The sequence below is a fragment of the Bufo bufo genome, chromosome 1, assembly GCF_905171765.1.
Source record: "Bufo bufo chromosome 1, aBufBuf1.1, whole genome shotgun sequence".
NCBI classification, from domain to species: domain Eukaryota; kingdom Metazoa; phylum Chordata; class Amphibia; order Anura; family Bufonidae; genus Bufo; species Bufo bufo.
The window spans coordinates 185,522,574-185,546,044 of record NC_053389.1 but is presented as its reverse complement, the minus strand read 5'-3'; the positions used below and the strand labels follow the sequence as shown (position 1 = coordinate 185,546,044).

The window sequence follows — 23,471 nt, the reverse complement described above, 5'->3', positions numbered from 1 at the left end:
TTTGGTTCTAAGGCTAGATCTAAAAAAAATCAGTGAAAATTTGCCTCAAGCTCGTTTTTAAAATGAGTGACTTAGAAGGTGATGGAGTCTAAAATACTGATATAAGCTCATTTTAGGATCTCTTTTGTCTTCTATCCAGCTAATATGGCTCCTTGATAGGTCATGCCCCATTTGTGAAACATCACTGATTTGCTTTATTATATTAACCCTAATACACTTTTTTTTTTTTCTTTTTTTTTTTGCCTTTCAGACATCTAGACTTCAACTTAGACAAGACCCTGTTTTTCTTCATTGCTGGTCGCTATGAGTTCTCTAACAAAGGTGCTGACGTTTTTCTGGAGGCCTTATCCAGACTCAATTATCTTCTTAGGGTGAGACTATAGAAGGGCTGTATATGCATGTGTTATATTTATCACTGGACATCCATTACAGAGGTTTTTCTTCCATCAGGTGAATCAAAGTGACCTCACAATTGTAGCCTTCTTCATTATGCCTGCACGGACCAATAATTTTAATGTGGAAACACTAAAAGGTCAAGCAGTTCGGAAGCAACTGTGGTAAGTGCTTAATGCACCATAACTCTGGGAATTAAGGATCACATGAATACATGAAAAATGCAGAACGGAGGTGTACATTTTCCTTCTAATCTCTTAGATTTTTCAGCTGGCAGATGACTAAAGAGATGTGGCTTTGTTAAATTGGTGGATCTTTTTATACCGATCTGCTATTCCAGACAAAGATGTCTTCAATGGGTCCGAGATCCGCATGTTGCGGGCAAAGATAGAACATGGCCGCACGGGCTCAGAAGCAAGGGTGAATGCTTCCAGTCAGTAATAGGTCTGATATGAGGCTTGTGAGGACAGAGAAAATGGCTGATTTTCTGGGACCCCTGTACAAGAATTATTTATACACTTCTCACAGTTTTTATGGCAGTAGAAGACAGGTTAAGACCAACGGAGAAGGATATTTTAACCCTTTCGCTACCAGCGCCGTACCAGCATGATGCCCGCTCGCTTGTGCAGCGGGCGTCATGGCCGGCAAGTCTGCGGCTAATTACCGCAACTGGCAATAATGCTGGTCGCAGTAATTAAATGCTTTTAGATGCCGTGGTCAAGTGAGATCACGGCACCTAAATTCGCAAAAAGCTTAGTACTGAAGCCATGTGTGGCCAATCGGGACTTCAGTACATGCGCTGAATCTCAGCATTAATTCTGCAATTCTTATTTTGGCCACCAGATGGCAGGCTAACATAAGAAATCAGCAAAATACAAAGAAATTGTCAATTTTCAAATCCCTGATGGGTCAAAATGAAAAATTAAAAAACATTATAAGGTCATTTATGAGACTTTCAATTATGATAAAAAAAATGATTTTTAAAGTTAAAAAATATATAAAAAATATAAAAGTTTAAATCTCCCCCCTTTCCGTATAATAATAATAAAAAAAACTAAATAACAATAAATAAAAACATCCTGGGTATCACCGCGACCGTGAACGCCCATACTTTTTAAAATCTAAAAAAAAAAAAAATCCAATACAGTGAATGGCGTAATGGAAAAAAGGGTAAAAAAAATGGCCAATTTGCCATTTTTTCATTGCTTCTCTTACCCAAAAAATGAGCCCCTAAACAGCTCAGTATACATAAGTATAAAAAAGTTATGGGGGTCAGAATATGGTGATGTAAAAAGTAAAAAAATATTTTTTTTCGCTAAGTTTAAATTAATTTTTACACTATTTAGACATAAAAAACCTATACATATGGGGTATCGTTGTAATCGTACTGACCCAGAGAATGAAGGGAATGGGTCAGTTTTGCCATAAACAAAACGCAGTGGGAACAAAACCCGTAAAACGAAAAAGATTTTTCCTGCTTACATTCCTGCTTACATTCCCACTACATTTTATGCCATAATTAATGGTGTCATTAGAAAGTACAACTTGTCCCGCAAAAAATAAGCCCTCATACAGCTATGTGACTGGAAATATAAAAAAGTTATGGCTCACGGAAAATTGGGAAGAAAAATAAAAATGCAAAAACGAAAAAAAAACTCCAGTAGCCAAAGGGTTAAAGGGGTTGTTTCACGGAAAATATTCTGCAGTTTACAAACTGCACCTGAATCTGAATACTTTCGTAATTGCATGTAATTTAAAATTTAGCATAGCCACTGAGTTATCCAATAATAATATATCTGTATAGAGCCACCTGCTTTTTGTTCTTTTTCTTATTTCTTTGACCTGCTCACTGAGAAGGCCGCACATGCTCAGTTCCATCCTTCAACTGCGTCCTGAGCTGTGATAGGGAGACAGCTGCAGCACAACTGACACGCCCCTTTCAGGGCCTTTCATGGCAATTTTCTAGTTTAGTTTAATCCCCCCCCCCCCCCCCCCCCCCCCCTGCTGATGCTGACACCCTGGTTGTTTTTTAATACCACTCGCTTGCCCCGCTGTGCCCCCCTGCAGTTTTACCGCTCAGTATGATTTTTCTGTAGATTGCGGACTTCTCAGCGGTGTACAGAGTACGGAGTTTACAGTTTCTCAATGGGGCTGCAGCGCAGGGCGTATGGGCAGGAGCGCACATTGCTGCTCCTGCCCATACCCCCCAAGGTTTACGAAATGCTGGCATAGCACAGTGGTACCCTGTACCCATGTACTATGCCAGGATTAGCTGAGCGGAGCGGGCCCCTGCTTCTTCCTGCTTCGCTAAGCTAACAGTCCTGCACGTCAGCTTTTAGCTTAGCGAAGCAGGCATCGTCAGGAGCCCGCTCCACTCAGCTAATACTGGCATAGTACATGGGTACAGGGTACCCATGTGCTATGCCAGTATTTAGTAAACCTCTGGGGGGGGGGGGCACAGGAAGGAGCAGCAATGTGCCCTCCTGCCCGTACTGCCTTCGCTGCGGCCCCGTTGAGAAACTGTAAACGCCGTACTTCTCAGCGATGTACAGAAAAGTCAATTTTAAGCGCACAGGGAAAGGTGTGCTTTAGGGGAGGGGAAAGTCTATTACAAATACAAAAAGCATTATTATAGGCAATATTACGAAAAGTGTTACGATGGCATTAGGGACATTTTAACAAAAATGTAATCAAAAGTTTAGTTACTATTTAAGCTGCAATTGCCATAAAATAATATTATATTTTGTGTAGGTCATGATAGATTTATTATAGGGTACACCTGGGATAAACCTATATGTAAGTGAAGAAATTATCGGCCAAGACTAGGTGCACCATGTGGCCTTTTTCTGCCACCACTCCTCGATGTTTCTCTGTTCCCAACAAATGCCCACATAAATAAAATAAAAAAATCAGATAATCCCTTTATCCCATGCTTGACACGCTTTTGCTGCAAGCTGAGCGTTTGTGGTTCAACAAGAAACACCCTCTGTGCTGATTGAACATATTGTTTGGCCTTGTGACTGTGTGCACTACATGTTGGCATAGAAGACGCACTTGAGGATGTTATGGAGGGGGAGAGCCCTCCTAATTAGCACCTCAGTTAGAATATGCACCACTGACCATTACAAGCTGTGTCTGTAGAGCGCACAATCGAATACAGTTCTTGTATTGGTATCAGTGTTCTGCCTGTTTCTGTGTATTAGGTGAGGGATGTGCAGGAGTTAGCAGGTTGTAGACATGGTGACCGGACTGCAGCTGTACTGTGTCTGTAGAGCGCACGATCTAATACAGTTCTTGTATTGGTATCAGTGTTCTGCCTGTTTCTGTGTAGTAGGTGAGGGATGTGCAGGAGTTAGCAGGTTGTAGACATGGTGACCGGACTGCAGCTGTACTGTGTCTGTAGAGCGCACGATCTAATACAGTTCTTGTATTGGTATCAGTGTTCTGCCTGTTTCTGTGTAGTAGGTGAGGGATGTGCAGGAGTTAGCAGGTTGTAGACATGGTGACCGGACTGCAGCTGTACTGTGTCTGTAGAGCGCACGATCTAATACAGTTCTTGTATTGGTATCAGTGTTCTGCCTGTTTCTGTGTAGTAGGTGAGGGATGTGCAGGAGTTAGCAGGTTGTAGACATGGTGACCGGACTGCAGCTGTACTGTGTCTGTAGAGCGCACGATCTAATACAGTTCTTGTATTAGTATCAGTGTTCTGCCTGTTTCTGTGTAGTAGGTGAGGGATGTGCAGGAGTTAGCAGGTTGTAGACATGGTGACCGGACTGCAGCTGTACTGTGTCTGTAGAGCGCACGATCTAATACAGTTCTTGTATTGGTATCAGTGTTCTGCCTGTTTCTGTGTAGTAGGTGAGGGATGTGCAGGAGTTAGCAGGTTGTAGACATGGTGACCGGACTGCCGCTGTACTGTGTCTGTAAAACATTGATACCAACTGTTAGTGAAGGAGAGGCCTGCAGCGGAAACTCATCTGATCTGGAGTTATGAATGGAAATGGTCGTCACGTTGCCTTCTCTATATTGTCTCTCCACAGGGATACTGCTAATGCTGTGAAAGAGAAGTTTGGGAAGAAATTATACGAGTCCTTACTAGTGTGAGTGACAATCCTACTGGATACAGATTGTGCTGTAATGTCAGATCATTGTCAGCAGAAAACTAGTATAAAAGTGACAGGTGAAGGAAGTGGTCAGTAAATATCATTTGGCATTTCTTTTACAGAGGGAATCTACCAGACATGAATAAGATGCTTGATAAAGAAGACTTTACTATGATGAAGAGAGCTATTTTTGCTACCCAGGTAGGACTGCTTAACCAGATGAAAATACTGTGGATGGGAGTCATTGGTAGAAAGACTCACTACAAGTATCTTGATAACCCCATCTAATATTGACATCGTAGAGCAGGGTTTGGCAGTCTTTGGCACTCCAGCTGCTATCAAACTACCACTCCCAGCATGCTTACTTGCTCAGCTGTCATCAGAACTCCCATAGATGTGAATGGAGCACAAAAGTTGGGAGTGCTGGAGGGTTGCTTGGGACTAGGATTGCACTAGGTAACGAACTATCGATACCCAACCGCAGCAATTAACCCCTCGGGTGCGGTAGTGCGCCCCCCCACCTCAGTATTATAATCATTGGTGGTGCAGCGGCCTCATCCCCCTCCCCCCCCCCCCCCCCCATCAGTTACCATGGCAGCCAGGACGCTGCTGAAGCCATCCATGGCTGCCATGGTAAGCTCCCTGATGCTGTGTGCACAGGGCAGCAGGGACAGTGGAAATTCCTATTCACCCTAATTGATTGTTATTGGGCTGAATAGGACAAGGGTTCTAGACCCTAAGGGGGCTAATAGTTATTAACATTTAAAATAATAAAGTATAAAAAACCCCACCAAAATATTAAGTTTAAATCACACCCTTTCCCAATTTTACATATAAAATATATACAAAAAATAGAAACATATTGGGTATCGTCACGTCCGAAAAAGTCCAAACTATTAAAATATTTAAAAAATATCTCCTATGCGGTGAACGCCGTAACGGCAAAAAATAAAAATAAAAACCTCGTGATTCGTCTTTTTTTTTTAGTCACCTAGTCCCTCCCAAAAAATAGGAGCGGACTGTTCTATTGTGGGCCGGACGTTCCCTAAATTGCGGAATGCACGTGGCTTTTTTGGTGTTTTTTTTTTTTTTTTTTTTTTTTCCCGCGTGGTCTCGAGTGGTATGAAGTATCACAATACTTTTTTTATGGTATCGAAATCGAATCAAAATTTTGGTATCGTGTCAACCCTACTTGGGACCCCCTTTATTACCCAGAGACAATAACAAAAAGCATTTATATTAGTAGACCCAGTGCATCCATGTATTATATGAGCAGCCATTGGTTTGAATGGCCGACATGTAATTCTAGTTATTACTGCAGGGAAAATGTATGGCTGGCCTGCTTCTTTTTTTTTTCTCACTGGGTTTCTGAAATTAGAAATTGGTCAGAAATCATTTGATCGGTTTAAAAAGAGGCTGTCTTTAAAAGACTACCCCCTAAAATGGTAAGAAGACACCGAGTCTTTTCACAAATTTACTGATGTGTAGTACGCTTTCCCTCTTCGTTTTCATGATCCTTCCATAAATTTCTATGCCATAAAGTGCACTTGATGTAAAACTGCATTTTGCATTGACTGACTTAACCATGTAATACAGTGAATGCGCTTTCCCTACAGAGACAGTCATTCCCTCCCGTCTGCACCCACAACATGCTTGATGACTCCACAGACGCCATCTTAAATACTATCCGAAAGATCGGACTCTTCAACAGTAGTGCTGACCGTGTGAAGGTGAGGAACACCTGGTGTCTCGCATACTACATTCTTTGTCTGTGCAAAGCGTTAAAGAGAACCTGTCACCTGGATTTTGTGTATAGAGCTGAGGACATGGGTTGCTAGATGGCCGCTAGCACATCCTCAATACCCAGTCCCCAAAGCTCTGTGTGCTTTTATTTTGTAAAAAACCTGATTTGATAGATATGCAAATTAACCTGAGATGAGTCCTGTATGTGAGACGAGTCAGGGACAGGACTCATCTCAGGTTAATTTACATATGTATCAAATCGTGTTTTTTACACAATAAAAGCACACAGAGCTATGGGGACTGGGTATTGAGGATGTGCTAGCGGCCATCTAGCAGCCCATGTCCTCAGCTCTATACACAAAATCCCGGTGACAGGTTCTCTTTAAGAACTGTGCACTTCTTTCCTTTTTCTGTTACTTGCTAGGCTCTATTATTTCCTGTTGCGACACTACTTACATCATTTTGCTAATCACATTCATGCACAAATGTTAATGGTCGTATAATTTTACCAGATTAATTAACATTTAATGTACTGCATTTTCAGCTGATGACTTACCAGACATCTGGGATTGCAGTGCAGCCCGTTGCAGTACCAGCCACCTTCGTATGGGCGTCACTGTGCCGGGTGGTGGGACTGAGGGATCAATCTAGCCATAGATGATTATACCAGCACATATTTGTGCTGGTCACTTAAAGGGCATCTTACATCAGTCTGACCTCTTAAAGGGATCTTACCACTTTGAACATGCAGTCTGAGTTTTAGAGCAGGAGGAGCAGCACGTATTGACATATACAGTTTTGTAGGAAATTATTCTGTCTTGACTCTTAATTTTTGGTTTGAAATCTTTGCTCACTTTGGGATGAGGGATCAAGTGGACAGTCCTACTCAGTTCTACTCAGTGATATGCGCTTATACAGGGAAGTCTGGACTTTTAGACCCAGAACGGGCAGGGATTTAGATCAATAACTTGCATATTATACAGAATTCTTAGCTGCAAAACAAAATCTCAATCCTCTCCGCTCCTCTGGCTCTAAAACATGTTGCTTGCAGATCAAACACTTTACATCAGGGATCAGCAACCTCCGGCACTCCAGCTGTGGTGAAACTACCACTCCTAGCATGAACCCTTGCTTGGCTGTTAGAACTCATAGAAGTGAATAGAGCATGATGGGAGTTGTAGTTTCACCATAGTTGGAGTGCCGGAGCTTGCTGACCCTTGCTTTACATAGTTACAAGCGCATGTTAGCCTTTGGATTATCAAATATTATGAATTAATTATGAAATTGAGCCGAAATATTGACTAATGTGGCCATCTTAAAGGGACACTAAACACAGAAAATGTGCAGAAAATATCCTGCTCCTTCCTCCCTTCATCTGCCCTGCTCCAAGGGAGGAAAAAGATATGAATTTGGGGGTCCCATCAGATTTTAAAGATGCTCCTGCTTGCCCTTAGAAAACAAGTCTGTGACCTATCACTAACACATTAACCCTTAAGTTGTTGTGCTTTCTTATCTTTTGTGTATACTGGTGCAAAGTCTTCAACGGGGTACCCCGCACTTTAAAACATTACATCTTCATCCATCAAATTTTGGAGAGAAGTACTGAATCCCACTGGAAACTAACTATTCTTTGTCTGGTGGACAATCCATCTGCTTGTGTAGTTCCTGGTTCTACAGGGAGATGGCGCTGCTGCAGCAGACTTTATGCCGCGGAGTGCTGTAACTGTACTGCTTTAGGAGAAGCGGCATTAAACGTCTTGCACCAGTATGACCATGCCTCGCTCTATATTCTGCTTTATTCTGACTGATTATTAACCCATTTCCTACTGATTCTGGTTTGTCTGTTCTCCTGTTTCTTTCCATTCCCTTCTCTCTCGCAGATCATTTTCCATCCAGAGTTTCTTTCCTCTACAAGCCCGCTCTTACCAGTGGATTATGAGGAGTTTGTACGGGGATGTCACTTGGGAGTCTTCCCTTCTTACTATGAGCCTTGGGGCTACACACCTGGTAAGCTATGGATGTCCTTTTCCATATGTTTATGTGGATTAGTTGGTTTTAGGCCTCTTTCACACGAGCGTGTCCGGATGCGTTGCGGCAAACCCGGGAGCGGTCCGTGGTAACCCGGCCGGTATTCCTGCTGACGGTAATACACTCGTATAGATCATACGAGTGTATTACTGTACAGCAGCGGCGGCATGAAGCGCACGGCGTCATAGCAACCAATGACGCAGTGCGGTCCTGCTGTCAGCAGGAATTCCGGCCGGGTTACCACGGACCGCTCTCGGCCGCGGAACATGGCCGTGTGCATGAGGCCTAACATGGTTATAAGGGAAAATAATAGCATTCTGAATACAGAATGCATAGTACAATAGGGCTGGAGGGGTTAAAAAAAAAAAAAATTTTACTCACCTTAATCCACCATGGTGATGGACCATGTGATGAGCGTAGTGACTTCATCAAAGGTCCTATTCCTCACAGATGAAGACAGAAGAGATGCCGGCTGTGCGAACAAATGGATTAAGGTGAGTTAATTTTTTTTTTTTTTTTTAACCCCTCCAACCCTATTTTACTATGCATTCTGTATTCAGAATGCTATTATTTTCCCTTATAACCATGTTATAAGGGAAAATAATAATGATCGGGTCCCCATCCCGATCGTCACCTAGCAACCGTGCGTGAAAATCGCACGCATCCGCACTTGCTAGCGGATGCTTGCGATTTTCACGCAGCCCCATTCACTTCTATGGGGCCTGTGTTGCGTGAAAAACACACATAAAATAGAGCTTGCTGTGATTTTCACGCGACGCACAAGTGATGTGTGAAAATCACTGCTCATGTGCACAGCCCCATAGAAATGAATGGGTCCGGATTCAGTGCGGAAAACTCGCCCGTGAGAAAGGGGCCTTAGAGTAAGCCCATCGCTGTAAAGCCTCATTCACACGTCAGTGTTTTGGTCAGTAATTTCCATCAGTGATTATGAGCCGAAACCAGGATTGGAGCCTCCACAGACATAAGGTATAAGGGAAAGATCTGCACCTGTTCTGTGTTTAGAGCCGCACCTGGTTTTGGCTCAGTCACTGACCAAACACTGACGTGTGAATGAGGAATTATTCTGTGTTAAAACTCAAAAACGCCTAGAAGCAAAATGGACCCAAAGTAAAGTGGACATAGAAAACTCAACAGTAAACAGCTATAAATATGACCACACAATATATCCAATAGCAATTAAAACCGTGAAAGTTTTATATAAGACAGAAAAATACATCAAAGAACATATTAAAAGGCGGCTCCCATATAAATATATTAAACCTACAATGATATTGACCTCAAAAATCAGATAGCGAAGGTAACTAGGAAAGATGCCGATTATGTAAACTAGTAAAGACACATTGCTCAAGGTCAGAGCATAGTGGCACAGCAGCAAAGTATGGAGGATATTTGTAAAAGGAAAAGCCAAATGCACAAGTGACCCAAGTACAAGATACAGCCTTCCAGACCGAAAAGATGGGACCTCACATGTGTCCTCCAAGGAGTTAGAATCCATGGCGAAACTTGTCAGGGGTGTGAGGTCCCAGCTTTTTTGTTTGGAAGGCTGTATCTTGTACTTGTGCATTTGGTTTTTCCTTTTATAAATATCCTCCATACTGCTGTGCCACTATGCTCTGACCTTGCGTAATTTGTCTTTACTGGTTTTCATAATCGCCATCTTTCCTAGTTACCTTCTCTATACTCAATAAACTAGACCTGTACATTGAAGTCCATATACGTATCACGTCCATACAGAGAAGCTCCCGCCTAGATAAGCATTTCTGTAAGTAAATGCACCCTGCTTGTAGCAAGATCAATTCTTTTTCCATTAGTAAGATATTGGTTTGCTGTCAGTGAATGAGAACTCTTATGTTTACGTTCACAGTCTGCCAACCTCCCCATAACTAGTCCTGCTTTCAGCTTACATTTGTAGACAATGGTCTGTGAGCTTACATTTTTTAGGTTCAATGTTTTTATTGAAAGCAGTTTTCAGAGGAATACAGCAGAAGTAAAATAAAAACACAAAGTATACTAAATAAAACACATACGTATGCAGTTGTTGCCAATCAGATGAGCTAAAACATTAAATATAAAATGTGTACAAATCTCAAAAATCCTTTCCTGCTTCATCCTCTGTAAAAATATAAACTAGTAAAGGGGTTCACTCCCCGCCTTCCCATAGTCCTAACTTTTTTTTATTTTTCCATTCACATAGCCTTATGAGGGCTTATTTTTTGCGGGACAGGTTGTACTTTCTAATGGCACCAATTATGGTTGCATACCATGTAGTAGGGAGCCGGAAAAAACGCAATTCGGATAAAGTTTTTTTTTTTACACTGTACACTATGCAGTAAAATTGACCTGTAATCTTCATTCTCCAGGTCAGTGCGGTTCCAACGATACCACACTTGAATAATTATTCTTGCGTTTTAATACAAAATAAAAAATAAAACCTTTGAGGAAATGATTATATATTTTTTTTCATAACCATATTCTAACCCCTATAACTTTTTTGTAGCTATGTGTACGGGACTGTGTGAGGGCTCATTTTTTGAGGGACGATCTGTTCTTTTCAGTGTTTAAGTGTGTGCGACTTTTTGATCACTTTTTATTAAAAAATTATTGGGTAGTTAAAGTGGCAAATTGGCTGTTTTTATTTTTTTTCCCTGCTACGTCATTTGCGGTATATCATTAATATTGTTATATTTTAATAGTATGGGCATTTCCACACGCGGCGATGCCCTTGATGTTAATTTTTTTTATTGGTTAAGCATTCATTCGATTGCCCATTAGTATTCAGTGATTGCTAAATAGCCATCATTGAAGACTTCAATTGCACTATATCAATACAAGGCTGCCACCTAGTGGCCTGTATTGATATATACATCTAATTGACTCGGAAGCCGGCTTGGGGCTTCGGTCAATTAGATCGTAGTAACAGGTCCGTCCCGTCCCCCCCCATCTCAGCCGGAGAACGCTGTTACCGGACCGAAAGCGTGCGACTTCTGGTTCCGGTCAGCGCAGATGCCGTTGTCACAATTGGCCACGGCATCTGAAAGGTAAGATGTATGCGATCAGCCTTATGGCTGATCGCATACATGTGCCGCGGGTCTCTGCTATTTAAAATAGCAGAGACCCCGCGGCTAAGGCGCCTGCTGCACGCGCAAGCTACGTCATGGGTCCTTAAGGGGTTAACTGATTCAACTATCCTCAGTATGTGATTTGGTAGGGGTCCATCACAGCTTACCAAGCCCAGCACTGTCCATTGTATAGTGGCTGGGCTTGGTATTGCCTCAATCACTTGAATGGGACTGAGCTGCGCCTAGGCTATGTGATCGGTGAATGTGATGTCAGTGGCCTAGGTGAGACACCCTGGTCGTGGCGGTTTCTTCAAGCAGCTAATCGTTGGGGATTATGGGAGTTGGACCCCACCGATTTAGATAGTGTTGACCTATTCTGAGGAGAAGTCATCAGTATTAAACACTCGAACAACCACTTATTTGTGTCAATTGCCAAAATTGCTGTTTTTTGCGAGTGTCTCCATTCTTGTGCAGGTTCTGACTGCATGTTGTGCTTGTCCATGATGCATGTGTTGGGCACATTCAGAACCTGTGCAAAAGTAGGGGCAGCTGAGGAAGCGTTCACATTGGTAAATCGCAAGACAGCCGCCATCTTTCATCATAAAGAAGAGCTCCTTTAACCGGTCACCAAAGGTTCTCTCAGAAAAAAAAATGAGACTGAAATGAAGCTGCTGGCAGCCGCGGCTCCTGAAAGTCTGCTCTTTGGGACTTTATTTTTAGATGGAGTAAAATTCAAAGGTTGGACAACTTTAGCTAAGCTTGATGATCCGGAGTTGTGAAATACTGTATATCAGCTTTCAGGTGAATGTCACAGAACCAGACAGCCCGTGGACAACAGCTTTAAAAGTACGATCATTTGTCATTTACCTTTCAAAAAACTCTCTACATGGAGACGTATGAAAGGTTTAGATCGACGTGGGTCTGAGTATTGAGACCCCCAACGAGGAGCACACTTTCTGTCCTCGCTGCAGGAGACGGGCACTTAGACTTTTTATTGAGTCCTCCTGCAGTGAGGAGAGAGCGCTTCTTCGCAGATCAAAACTTTGGATTTGTGGCTGTGAGAGTCGCACGTTTTTTGAAAGCTCCATGATTCTTTCCACAATGGTGGCACATTTTAAGGAACACTAAGCACTACTACTATAGATCCCCTTTAATTGTCTGCTTCGTCTATTACAAGGATTCGGTCACCTCCCTGCACCGCCATTCGGAGCAGTACCACATGAATAGTACTGCTCCTGCTGAGTTAGGATCTCTAACTATTATGTTTATACTTACCCCAAATCCCACCCCCTCCCCCGCTGTGCACCCACATATTACTGCTGTAATACATTGAGAGGACTCATGAGCTTGTTGCTTCACTTTGCAGGCACACATCAGGGGTTGGGGGAGTATGAACATGAAAGTTAGCCTTCCTAACTAGCAGTACTATTCGTGTAGTACTGCTCCTAATAGTGCTCCAGGGAGGAGACAAGTGGCTCAATCTACTGGACATAGGTGACAGATACAGAGTAATCACATATTATAACATAGATTTTTTTAATCTTGTTTCAGCTGAGTGTACCGTTATGGGGATCCCCAGTATTTCCACCAACTTGTCAGGATTTGGATGTTTCATGGAGGAGCATATTGCTGACCCGTCTGCCTACGGTAAGGTGCTGTCCATTATACTGTACCCTTCTGTAGCAGGAATTTAATGCTATGTTCAGTCATTTTTTATAATGGCGTTTTGTGCTCCTGCAGGTATTTACATCTTAGACCGGCGCTTCCGTTCAGTGGACGATTCCTGCACTCAGCTCACATCCTTCTTGTACAGCTTCTGTCAGCAAACCCGGCGCCAGCGCATCATTCAGAGAAACCGTACAGAGCGCCTCTCTGACCTGCTGGACTGGAAATATCTAGGCAGGGTGAGTACACAGTAATGTCAGATCCTGTCCTAATATCTAGTACTTTAAGGGGTAGTCCAGCCCCCGAAATGTTTTGAAAAAACCTGACTCGGTGCAGAGTTCACATCACCGTTCTTTTTCCTTTCTGATCCGTCAGAAGAACAGAAAAATAAAGGAAAAAAAATTAAAGATTCTGTAAAGAAATGGACCCTGTGCATCAGTTATGCATATTTGTCAACCATTGGAGCCATTTCCATCACAGATCCATTTTTTTAGACTGTAGATCCATTTTTTTAGACTGAAATCCATTAAAAAAAAACTGATCTCAGGGGAATAGCCTAAACGGATGCCAAATATGCATAACTGATGCACAGGATCTGTTATTATTTTTATTGTTTTGGGGGATTATTTTTGGTAAAAATAAAAAATAATGGTGCTGTGAACTCTCCTTTAGATAAATATTATTTAATACTTTCCTTACCACTTCCTGGACCGCTCTCAGTTTCTGTATACTGGCTTTCATTGATGTTATGTTGACATGAACATGTGACCACTACTGTATCTAGTGTACAAAAAGATGCCACGGCAGCATCTTCATTGAGTTCTTTATTGGACAAGCTTGTATAAAGGCTACCATGTAGCCAAAACGTTGCTGTCTGGTTTTATGGCACACATTCTGTGAAGCTTGTCCAATAAAGAACTTACTGAAGATGCTGCCGTGGCCTCTTTTTGTACACTATACGTTGGGCTGCTGAGGATCTGTGGTCGTGGCTTGGCTGTTGCATACCAGTGTGGTCATAAAGTCTGTGAGTGCTGCTCTACAACTGTTTTACACTACTGTACCTAGTGATTGGCTGCAGTGCTCACATGTTCATGCCGACACATCATCACTGGAGGCCAAAGGAACAGTTTGAACTTGAGTGATGGGGGATCGGTGAGTATTAATACTTTAATTATTTTGTACCATTTAATTTGGTTTATGGGGCTGGACAACCCTTTTAAGGGGGAATTCGGACAGAAAGCAATTTTTTTAACCGGCTACACCAGTGGCTGTGGCCCTGTATAGAAATGAAACCTGTGTTTTTTTTTATTGGGTTAATGCTTCTTCTATATGAATGTCTGCTGTGGATTCAGTTAATTTTACTCTTTTTTCTTTTTTTATTTTACTTACATATGTCAGTATTACATGTACGCTCGGCGCATGGCCCTGGCAAAGGTGTTCCCAGACAACTTTACCTACGAGCCTCATGAACCTACAGCAGTAAGTACAACTTTTCACGTGTACTGATGTTTAGATCTGTTACTGTTTAGGCATGTTGCCTGTGATCGGACAGTTTACACCTTGGTGATGAAAGCTCTATGCATATTTGAAATGTATCCAAAGGCACCCATTCTTACAATGTAGTCCAAAAGGGTGTCCATCAGGCCAGTAAATTGGAACACTTTTTTATACAAGTGTATGGAATAGCATAGTCTACTGTCCTGTCCCATATAGAGGCACACCACAAAAAACAATGCTTTTGATTTACACTGTAAAATGTGACTAATGGGCTTGGAAGTAAATTAAATCTAATCTGTCAGTATGGAGAGATTTCTAGTACTGTTACCTGGGATAGTGACATTTGATCACCAGATACCAAACTTTTTTTAATTTTTTTAAAATTTATTTTCAGGCTGCAGGTTTCCGTTATCCACGCCCAGCCTCTGTTCCTCCTTCTCCTTCCCTGTCCCGTCACTCCAGCCCGCATCACAGTGAAACAGAAGATGACGAGAGATACGACGAGGAAGAAGAAGCAGAGAAAGATCGTCAGAACATCAAGCAACCAACCATGTCTAACGTGACCCAGATTCCGGAGTGGCGAAAACGCTCCAAAAAAGGCTCAGTTGACGCAGGAAACTCCAGTAATGCCAGCACCCCCACCAACCCAAGTAGCCCAAGTGACCTAAGTAGCCCCACCAGCTCACTCATTGAGGAGAGGAACTAAAGGTTTCTTGTTATTTAGTATGAAGGCAGAAGTTAAGGCTCCTTTCCAAGATGAGAACAAGCATTACAAGAGGAACATCATCATTTCCCTACATCTGACGACTTGTCTAAGCCCCACCAGGTCGATATGATGGCAGATTTCCCAAGTAATTGGCTGCTAGGTGCAGTTGTAACACTCTAGTATAACCTGCAAAGGGCTTCATGTGCAAAGGCAGTCATTGGGTTCTCCACATCCGTTCATTTCCTGCTCTGAAGATTAGGTCACCGTAGTTATTGGGTCTTTGTTGTAGCAGCCACCAAGAAGATACCTCTTGGCTCCACCAAAGTATTCAGTGATTGCATTTTTTGCCTAATCTCTTGGCTGCACTTCCTAACTTATCAAATGCATCTTATTCTCTTATTTGAGCACATGTACCTATATTACTTGATCCACCTATCTTCCAACTATCTGTATACCTAGGTTATTAACAATAAGCTTCCCCCTCTTATTTTCTAGAGTACTCTGTCAGTCCAACCTCTGGCTCTCAGTATTGGGCAATGCAACTAGTGAAGGCTATGCCCAATGTCTGTGCCATGTATCAAATCATTGTATTCCCAGAGGATGTCTTTTAGGAACATGAACGATTATGATAAGGCTGCTACTGTTTGAAACGGTCTCAGGGTAATGGCTATGTGTCTTCAGTGGTAGAATGTAAGCGACTAGAATGTGAATGTATTGTGTAACTCTTGTTAAAAAAAAAATTACCTGGTGTAATATGTGCAGATTTGCTCTAACCAGGTTATAGCAGTCAGATTAGAAGATGAAGTAAAATCGGTAGATGTAGGTTCTAGCACATTGCACCATATTATCAACTAAGCCAGGTATGTAACTGTATGCTGACTATGTGTTTGTAGTAGAGCATTGTGTCCTTAACCCAATAAAGAACATTGGATGCACTATAGAGCTCTCAGGTAGGCAGGAAGGTAATAGTGGGGCCGACTGCCCCATTTGGGAGGCGGTTGTTATGGCTGCCTTCAGCAGACGCTGTGTTCCTCTTCTCACAATCTGAATCCATGTCTATGTCTGCCATTCAGTTGAGGTATTTAGGTTTCCAGCTATATTTTTTTACACTCTGCTGGTCTTTGAGCACAGCCTTTTATGATCATAACAGATAGTGCTCTGACTCCTCTTTTATATCTGTAACTGATCATCGTGTGGTGGGGCTGCGGAGACTGAATTCTCACATACAACTATGTAGTATTTAAAAATAAATTTTAAACCTGATGAAACCCTATGGTAATCTGTTTTTTCTTAATTGTTTGACACTTTATAGTAACAATTGCAATTACAGTGCCCTCTAAATGGAAGGCCCACGTCAACAACCAATATTTAGAGTTTATTTGCATGTACAATGAAAAATGAAGCAAATTTGTGAGTAATATTAATCTATCTTGCAGCTATATGTCCCCATGGCACCATACTACTAGTAAACCCTGTGTAGTCTGATCCTGCAGTCATATTGATTTGTATTTGTCCTCAATTTCTTGCTAAGCCACTTATGTTATTAAATTGCAGACATTATAAAATGTAAAGTGACTGCAGGTTTAGACTACACAGGGTTTATTTGCAGTCTGTTACCATGGAGACAGACAAAATATCTATATCTGAAGTATGGCTGTGGGAAATAGATTTACTGTTGGCTAAGTTAATTCAGCAAAACTGGGTGACCTCCGTACATGAGCTGCCTATAGGGTCATTCCAAGGCACATCAGTGGGGTTCACGTCAAGTGTGACTTGGCTGCTCAGAACCTTCATTTTTATCCTTTTGAGGAATTGAGATGTGGTCTTTTCTTAAGCAAATTATTGCCTTGCTGCCTAACTAAAGATTCAGATCAGACTGATGACCAGACATTCTCCTGGGGGTTCTCCAGTAATAATTATATTTTATGTAATGCCCCCAGCCCGCCTCCTGAAAAAGAAGATTCATCCATACCTGCTCCATGCTGCTCTGGTCCTCCTTTGTCTCCATCCTCTGGTTCCCGCACTGTTTACATCTGGCGGGCTATGTTCATGGTCACATGCACCGCTCCAGCCAGTAATTGGTTTCAAAAGGTAACGTGGTCACAAGCAACATATCACCGCTGGAGCAGTGCACGTGACCATGGCCAGCCAGATTTAGGGATTGCAGGGACCAGAAGATGGAGACAGAGGAGGACTGTGTGGAACAGGTAAGTATAAATCTTCTTTTTCAGGAGGTAAGCTGTGGGCATTACATAAAATATAATTATTAATGAAAAACCCTGTTAGAAAACTCCTCCTGTTCCCTTGTAAACTTGCGCGCAATCACACACACCGGTTTGTGTGCCTGCTGCAGCCAGTCACTAGCTTCAGCAGTGCCATTCATTCAGCTGAGGCCAGTGATTGGCTGCAGTAATCACATGCCGTATACAGCTGCATCACCATTGCAGCCTTTAGGCTACTTTCACACTAGCGTCGGGGTTCCGCTTGTGAGCTCCGTTTGAAGGCTCTCACAAGCGGCCCCAAACGCATCCGTCCAGTCCTAATGCATTCTGAGTGGACGCGGATCCGCTCAGAATGCATCAGTCTGGCAGCGTTCAGCCTCCGCTCCGCTCAGCAGGCGGACCCCTGAACGCTGCTTGCAGCGTTCGGGTGTCTGCCTGGCCGTGCGGAGGCAAACGGATCCGTCCAGACTTACAATGTAAGTCAATGGGGACGGATCCGTTTGAATTTGACACGATATGGCTCAATCTTCAAACGGATCCGTCCCCCATTGACTTTCAATGTAAAGTCTAGACGGATCCGTCTGAAGCTACTTTCACACTTAGAATTTTTTCTACAATATAATGCAGACGGATCCGTTCTGAACGGATCCCAAGCCTGCATTATATGAGCGGATCCGCTCTGAACGCAAGTGTGAAAGTAGCCTTAAACGGATACCAGATGTGAGGAGCAAGCACTGCCGTGCTGGAAATGGTGGAGAACAAAGTGAGAAGTATATTTTCTTTTATTATTTTATCACATCCTGAAAGGGGAGTCAAGTGAATGGGGATTTGCAATTATCCTGCACCGCCGCCGCAATGACAGAATGCAGGTAAATATTGAAGAGGCCATAGCAATCACATGAGCACTGTAGCCCCTTCAAACAGCTCATTGGTGGGGTTGCCTAAAATTGGATCCCCCCAGACCTTGATGACCTATCCTGAGCAGGGTAATTATCTGTGGTGAGGACACCACTTTGTGATCAGTCCTCAGTTACAAGGTCAGTCTTGTAGGGCCTCACTGATTTATAGCCATGGTTAATGGACAGGCGTGGCCAGGCTGGCCATGGGGTGCAGTGTCACAATTTGAGTAAAGCTTACTGATTAATGTTTTAATAAAATCCTGGCATAAGTGACATACATTTTTGCCATGAATGAAGGTTGCCTGTGGTTTATTGGGAGTAGTAGGTTTACTCCTTTTAATTAGAGTTAAGGTCCTTTTAGACAGACTTGTGTTTCAGGCAATTATTGTGAACAAACCAAAGGTCCCCAATTACCAGTGGAGATGAAAGCTGGATTTACGTGCAGCAGATCCCAGTTTACACAGAAACAATGATTTTAGATGCTGACTAAAAGACATGATCGCCCAATGAACAAGCTCATTCATCGGGCGAACACTAGTACCTTTATTCACGGCAATTATTGGGAATTAGCATTTCTATAAACACTTATCCTTTGTAATTGGCCTGATTATCGGTCCATGTAAAAGAACCATCAGAGTAGGAAGTAGACAATCACGGCAGGTGTAGTATCACCAGCTTGTATGTAGTTTAATGCTAGCTGCCTCTTGTGGGCCCCCTAGTGGCCATTACCATTACTATTGACGTATGTAGCTTGAGGCATGTGTCTTTCTCAGAATAGGCGTGGTGACATCTGATAGTTTTCTGTACGCCTTACACAGACTAACCTGAGATTTAAAAGGGAAAAGAACACACCAGAGCAGGTAAGTGCCAGACTATATATACCACCTATGATATTGGTAGTAAAATAATGAATATCATGCAGTACATATATCCTGTGATGGGTATGGTCTTCTGATATTGCATATCTGACAGTAATGTATTGTTGTATAGGAGGTGTGGAGCATGCGTGCCTTTCATGGAGATAGTTCTGGGGCTCAAGCCTGAGTACTTATTGCTTACATAAGGAGGTTGTAGTAGCGGAGAATTATAAGAAGACTTTAGGAAGAAGTTTAGAATTATTTAGTGGTCAGACAAGGGCTGGGAAGTGCATTTTTTAATTAAAATTTTGTTTTTGTTATACTTTCCATTGCAATGTTTCTTTAGGGAGCCTTACAGACTTTGCATGTTGCAAATTCCAAAGAAACAGCACAAGGTGAATTGTGCAGACACAGCCCCAGGACAAGAGTGACGCTGTTTCTGGGGGGGTAAACGTGACTTGTTTTTTTTCAGACAACCTGCTAAAATATAGCTTAAAGGGGTTATGTCACCTGGGACTTTGATGATGTATCACTAGGATATGCCATCAGTGTCAGATAAGTGTGGGTCCCACCTTTGAAACCTGCACTTATCTCTAAAATGGCCCCCCAAAAGTGAGGTAGAGCTACAGAGCGCGTGGGCAGCGTGCTCTCAATTAATTTCTATAGTTCTGAACTCCCATAGAAATGAATGGAGGGTGGCTGCGCATGCACTGCACTTTAAGGCAGCTCCAAAGGTTTTGCATAGGATCCCCCAAAGTGGTAACCATCTCAAGTATTTATGGCATATTTACAGCCCATAGTGCGGAACTCATTCCAAGAATAATCTGAATCAAACTAGTGTTCTTAGAAAAGGACAATGAATTCTCAGTGATGAGAATAGTTATAACCGTGTGATGGTGCACAGTCCTGTTCTACCCTGACTGAAGTGCCAACGCCAAGATCCTGACCCAGAGCCAGCTGTCAGTGCTATGGCTCAGACTCTGATGCCAAGTTTCAGTAATTCTATAACATCAGAAACTATTGTCCTTCACACAATACAAACTTCTGTTGCCAATAACCGTGTAGCCACATAAATGGGGTTTAAAGGGTATATTAGACTGCCATATTTTATGCCCGATGATCATTCCTATGAACACTCATTACTGATCATCTGGCAGTCTAATACTGCCTCTAAATGCCTGATGAACGAGCAAACGCTCTTTTATCGGGCAGTCCAGATCTCTCAGCATGCTCGTGATTTCACAGCACGATCTGCCGTTGGCACTGTGCTGTCCTGTATGGGGATTAGCAATGGTATAACGATCGCTCCTCCCCATGCCACAGGTGCATGTAATAGCAGCGGTGTTCCCTGCTAGCTATCTGCCGATTGCCGGGAGGGCACGCTTCCCTCCCGACAATCGCTAGCAGGATCTAATACACCCTCAAGAGTGACACGTGCCTCCTAGAAGGCAGGTTATGGTCAGGCAGATAACTTTAAACCATCCCCCAGAGTTCCTGCGCCAAGTCTGCCCAGTGACTTGGCGCTTGCACAGAGGATGTGATGCTGCTTTCTGTGCTCATCAGATTCACTGTGCAAATGAGTCCTTGAGCTGACTTGGCGCTTGCACAATGGATGTGCTGCTCGGGAAGCAGCATTTGATCCACTGCGCAAGTGCCAAGTCAGTGAGCCGACTGGATGCAAGCACTAGAACACAGGGCTAGACAAGATGTCTTGACCTGTAAATCAAAGGGGGGTACAGAGAGCACAGGGGGCATTTTGTTAATGGCGCTCCAAGTGTTACAGCCAGCCCCTTGGTGCTTGAAATAGGTAATTGGTGCTGCAGCAGTTCACCCTACAGACAAAAGGAAGGTATCATTTTACTACGCATGATAAACCCTACCCTATGCCTAATTTCATACGGTTGATTATGCTGACAGAGGCTTTTTAAGCCTGGCGTATGAAACGCCAGTCTTAATTAATTCCCCCTCTTATGTTCTACCTATGACATAGCTGACAGATATTGTCTACTGATGCTTGCCATGAAGCCGCGTGGAATGTAAATCCGGATAAAGTAGAATTATGGTTCAATCAGTTTTTATTAGACAGTAATACGCATGTTTGTATCAATCAAGAAATAAATAAAATAGGAAAGGCATATACATTCCAAATAAACATGCATAGTGTACAAGCAGTGTAATGCTATTCAATTTACCGTTGTATAAAGTCAGGGAAACAAACTCGGAGACAGAAAAAAAAAAGGGGGGGGGGGGGGGGGGAGAAGGACAGACAAGGGAACAATACAGGGAGAGCCAGAGAGAGGGGGGGGGGGGGAACCATGTCCGAGAACACTAAATGAGGAAGCTAAAGATGTTCCATACCACCAAGTGACCTAAGTATCACAGTTCAGGAGCTAGGGGACTCGATACTACCAGGAGCTAACCAGTTTGCAAAACGGGATGAGTTCCGGAATTGGAACCATGGCTCCCAAGAGCGCGAGAAAATCTGTACCCAATTATGGGATTCTTACCAGAGTTCCTCCATACGAACAAGGGTGTCCATGGCTGAGATCCAGGTTATTCGCTGCAAGCTGTCCGTGGATCTCCATCTGCGGGGAATAGTTTGCCTCATGGCCTGTATAAAGATTCTAAGTGCTCCTCTTTTTATCTGTTGGGGGCATCCCGGATAGCTGGACAGTAGGGCAATCAATGGTGTAACATTGGAATGGTCTAAAGCATTGTATAGGGCAAAAACGTCTGACCATATAGAAGAAACACCTGGGCACTCCCACCATATATGAAGCATAGTGCCCACTGCTGAGTTACATCGCCAGCACGTATCAGGGACCGATGGATAAAATCGGTGGATCTTCACTGGAGTTCAATACCATCTCGTAAGTATCTTATAGTTAAGCTCCTGTAGTCGACAAGACACAATGGACTTATGCGTGAACAGGACTGCTCTGTTCCATTGATCATCAGTCAGTGAAGTATTTAATTCCTTCTCCCAATCAGGCGCGAACTTAGTGCTTGCGATTTGAGTCTTGAGTGGTCCATCCCCAATCTCTCCCCAGTGCCCAACAAGCCGTATAAAGAGAAATTGCATGCTCGGGACAAGAGTCCGCTAGGCAGAGCTTCTCGAAGGCGGTCAAGTGGGCCGATAACTGCGATCCGGGGGCCAGAGAGTGGAGGAAGTTGCGGAGCTGGAAGTAGAGAAACCATTGCCCTGGGGATCTTGGCAGTATGTGCAATAGGTCAGCCACAGGGCATACACCATAGTCCCCAATAAGGTCTCGTACCCTAATCGAGGGTGGGGATGTGCCCTGTAAGGGCGGTAGGCGCCCGATAGCCATTGGCAGATTAGGACAACCGTTAAGGACCGTTAAAGGGCCATAGGCCGTGACCAATTTGAGTTTGGAAGCAAACTTACCCCAGGATTTAGCGAGCATATGAAGAAGGGATGGGTTTATGGGATCTAGTAATTGTCTCTGACGTGTTTGTGGTAACCAGAAAATACCGGTCGCTAGTGAAGGGTCTAGTTCCTGAAGCATCTCTACCCATAATTTATTTTCCTGGTTGTGGAAAAGATCTAGGACACAGTTTGCTACCGCTGCTCTGTAGTAAGAACTAAAATTGGGCAAGCCTGCTCCTCCCATAGATTTGGGCCGAGATAAAATAGCATAACTAAACCTGGCTCTGGACCCAGCCCAGGCTTACCTGCGGACCTGACCAAAAAACATTTTGTGGGAGGACGCATGGGATCGTCTGAAACAGGTATAATAACTTAGTAAGGATATCCATCTTAAGAGCGTTAATCCAACCAAACCATGAGATATGGAGAGGGGACCACCTCTGAAGACTGGTTGTAATAAAGCTAATGATAGGTTTATAATTGAGTTTGTATAGGTGTGCTGGATTGGCCGGTAGGCAAATCCCTAGGTGTTTGATGGAGAGGGTAGCCCACCGAAACGAATAAGGTATCTCTGATGTGAACGGCCTCCTGCTGTAGCAGAGTAACATTCAGGATTTCTGATTTTTGCACGTTCACCTTGAAATTACTCAGGCGACTGAATGTGTCAAATTCACGAAGGACCGAGGGTAGACCCACTCTTGGGAAGACAAGTACAGGAGAAGGTCATCCGCGAACAGAGACAGCCTGTGCTCAGTACGCCCTATTTGTATGCCTTTGATGGACTGGTTAGATCGTAGGGCATTAGCCAGGGATTCCATACACAGAATGTACAGAAAGGGGGAGAGAGGGCAGCCCTGACGTGTCCCATTCCGTATCTCGAAGGGACTAGA

The 23,471-nt window shown here is 43.2% G+C and overlaps 1 protein-coding gene across 1 annotated transcript in view; it reads left to right on the top strand.

The window, feature by feature from the left end:
* Positions 1-16,478, top strand: part of GYS1 (glycogen synthase 1) — a 49,399-nt gene extending 32,921 nt beyond the window's left edge. The window contains exons 7-16 of the mRNA XM_040433300.1: positions 251-371; positions 451-557; positions 4,434-4,493; positions 4,619-4,697; positions 6,113-6,226; positions 8,120-8,246; positions 12,899-12,994; positions 13,088-13,251; positions 14,411-14,491; positions 14,904-16,478. Of these exons, the coding sequence (XP_040289234.1) occupies positions 251-371; positions 451-557; positions 4,434-4,493; positions 4,619-4,697; positions 6,113-6,226; positions 8,120-8,246; positions 12,899-12,994; positions 13,088-13,251; positions 14,411-14,491; positions 14,904-15,215 (1,261 nt within the window). The 3' untranslated portion in view covers positions 15,216-16,478. The remainder of the gene's footprint in view (positions 1-250; positions 372-450; positions 558-4,433; positions 4,494-4,618; positions 4,698-6,112; positions 6,227-8,119; positions 8,247-12,898; positions 12,995-13,087; positions 13,252-14,410; positions 14,492-14,903) is intronic.
* The last annotated feature ends 6,993 nt before the right edge of the window (positions 16,479-23,471 follow it).